Raw genomic sequence first — 2,326 nt, 5'->3', positions numbered from 1 at the left:
AGCTTTTACCACCCCTCTTAATACTCTACGTAAATTACATTAAAAGAATTTTAAAAAAGCAAAAGTGATTTCAACATTGTTCTAGATGATGCAGCATAGATGGATGAGTGTTGAGGGATCAAACAGTAGAAGCAACAGGGTCTACAGAATATCAACAGAGCTACCTAGTGGAGGAGGGAGCCAGTCTACCCACAAACCAGGGACACGCCAGTGCTACAGAGTGTTGGAGGAAAGAGGTAGAGTTGGAAAGAAAGGAACTCACTCATTCTGCATATGGAAGAGGGTTTTTTTGTGTAAATACTAAAATTATATATATTTTGTAGCAGCTCTAAACATTTATATTTTCTTATATCCCTAATTCTTAAGTTTTCTGAGGGCAATGATCCCATTCTTGTTTCCTTCACAATTCAAGGTACATAATCTGATAGAAAAGCTTTTCAGAAAATAAAATCTGAAGTCAGAAAAGGTTGTTTTTTGGGTTTTTTTTGCAGTTTTTGGCTGGGGCCGGCTTTGAACCTGCCACCTCCAGTATGTTGGGCCAGTGCCCTACTCCTTCAAGCCATAGGCGCAGCCCAGAAAAGGTTGTATCTTAACCAAACATATAGTTCCTTTGGGGAGGAACGCCCATGAAAATGGACACTATAAAGTAAATGTCATGTTTATTCTTATATGTGTACCATTCACATTGTACTTTTAATAATATTAATTCTAATGTCCCAATTAAATAATTGGCAAACCTGATATTATAATAACATACTTTCATATTGAGGCACTAATTATCCAAAGAATGTCAGAACTTACATTTCTAAACTTAGCTGTCCATGAATCCATATGATCAAGAAGTTGTCTATTCATAGTCACTCTTGCCCATACCTATTAAAAATACATGTTTAAAATGAACAAGTGAGAAAATAATCCTGCCAAAAAAAACTTTCCTATCCCACCCTAAAAACTTCGATGAACTTTGAAAAAAAATTTCTAATATAAATATTCATGTAGTTAATATTCAATAATTTTATTACCCATTTATAGCTGCTGTTCATGCACAGGTATATCTTTAAAAGTTTCTTATACTAAAATGTTAAAAAAAGTTTTCTTGCTTTTAAGAACAACATTTAAAATCCTATGTTTGGTACTAAAGTAATAAAGTTATAGACTGACAAATGTTCTAATCCAAATGTATTTTATAAACAAGAGTCTTGTATATGTTAAGTCCAGTTAGATACCTGAAAGCCTTCTGATAATGAATAAAGAAAGATATCTCAGGTGGGGCACTAACGTCAACTATGTATCACAGAGTAAAATATACAGGATAATTCAAAGTACACAGATAGAAGTTTTTCCAGTGTTTAATATGACATTTCTATACAGTAAGAGTGATGATTACAGAAAAAAGTGCCCAAAGTTGAAGATTTTCTAGCTAGCTATATATAAGCCACAAATATTAAGTTGTATTTATTTTCCATTTACCTCTTCTGCAGCTTGTTTAGAACTGAGATCGGCTTCATCTTTGTTAGCACATGGGGCCTGAGATCTACAGGCAAGCTGATACTGAAACTTCTTCAGAGTTTGCGCATAATCCCCCACAGAACGACTGTAGTTCCAGAAAGTAGGACTGCTTGAGGGAGATGTGGAATCTGGACTCCCTACAATTATTAATTTAAACAGTATAAGTCTGTTGTAGTAATTTTTATATCGACAGTTAACACATGAATAGTGGGTATCTAGGTTCAAGCCTATAATCCTAGCACTCTGGGAGGCTGAGGTAGGTGGGATCTCATGAGCTCAGGAGGGCTTTGAGACCAACCCAAGCCAAGCATAGTGGAGGGCACCTATAGTCCCAGCTATTTGGGAGGCTTCGGCAAGAGGATTGCTTGAGGCCAAGAGTCTATGGTTGCTGTGAGCTATGATGCCATAGCACTCTACACAGGGTGATAGGGTAGAGTCAGGGTAGACTCTGTCTCAAAAAAACAAACAAAAAAACACCCATGGACTGCTTGTATTAAAAATTAAAGGAGAAATTTTCTGAACAATACCAATTTAAGAATAAGAAAAATTACAAATATTATCTTTGCTTAATATTAAACTTACTTCATTCTCTTAGACTTTAAAAACCATTCAGTAAGAAATTAAAGACAAATTTCTCCAGTAAATAAACAAGCTAAGTGGCTCAGCGCCTATAGCTCAACCAGCTAAGGCGCCAGCCACGTACACCTAAGGTGGCAGGTTCGAATTCCCAGCCCGGACCTGTCAAACAACAATGACGGCTGCAACCAAAAAAAAAAATAGCTAAGACCTTGGCTTGGCGCCTGTGGCTCAAGCGGCT

The 2,326-nt window shown here is 36.5% G+C and overlaps 1 protein-coding gene across 3 annotated transcripts in view; it reads right to left on the bottom strand.

Annotated features, from left to right (window-relative positions):
- Nucleotides 1–2,326, bottom strand: part of TMEM209 (transmembrane protein 209) — a 36,858-nt gene that overhangs the window by 19,680 nt on the left and 14,852 nt on the right. For all 3 annotated transcript variants that reach the window (XM_023508939.1, XM_003803315.3, XM_023508938.1), the window contains exons 7-8: nucleotides 1,471–1,646; nucleotides 802–873 (exon numbers count right to left, since the gene is read on the bottom strand). In XM_023508939.1, coding sequence (XP_023364707.1) covers nucleotides 802–873; nucleotides 1,471–1,646 — 248 coding nt within the window. The remainder of the gene's footprint in view (nucleotides 1–801; nucleotides 874–1,470; nucleotides 1,647–2,326) is intronic.

This window comes from Otolemur garnettii, unplaced genomic scaffold, assembly GCF_000181295.1.
Source record: "Otolemur garnettii isolate 467f Iridium unplaced genomic scaffold, OtoGar3 scaffold00293, whole genome shotgun sequence".
In the NCBI taxonomy this organism is placed as follows: Eukaryota; Metazoa; Chordata; class Mammalia; order Primates; family Galagidae; genus Otolemur; species Otolemur garnettii.
The sequence above is the reverse complement of the archived record's forward strand: the minus strand, read 5'-3'. Positions and strand labels throughout refer to the sequence as shown.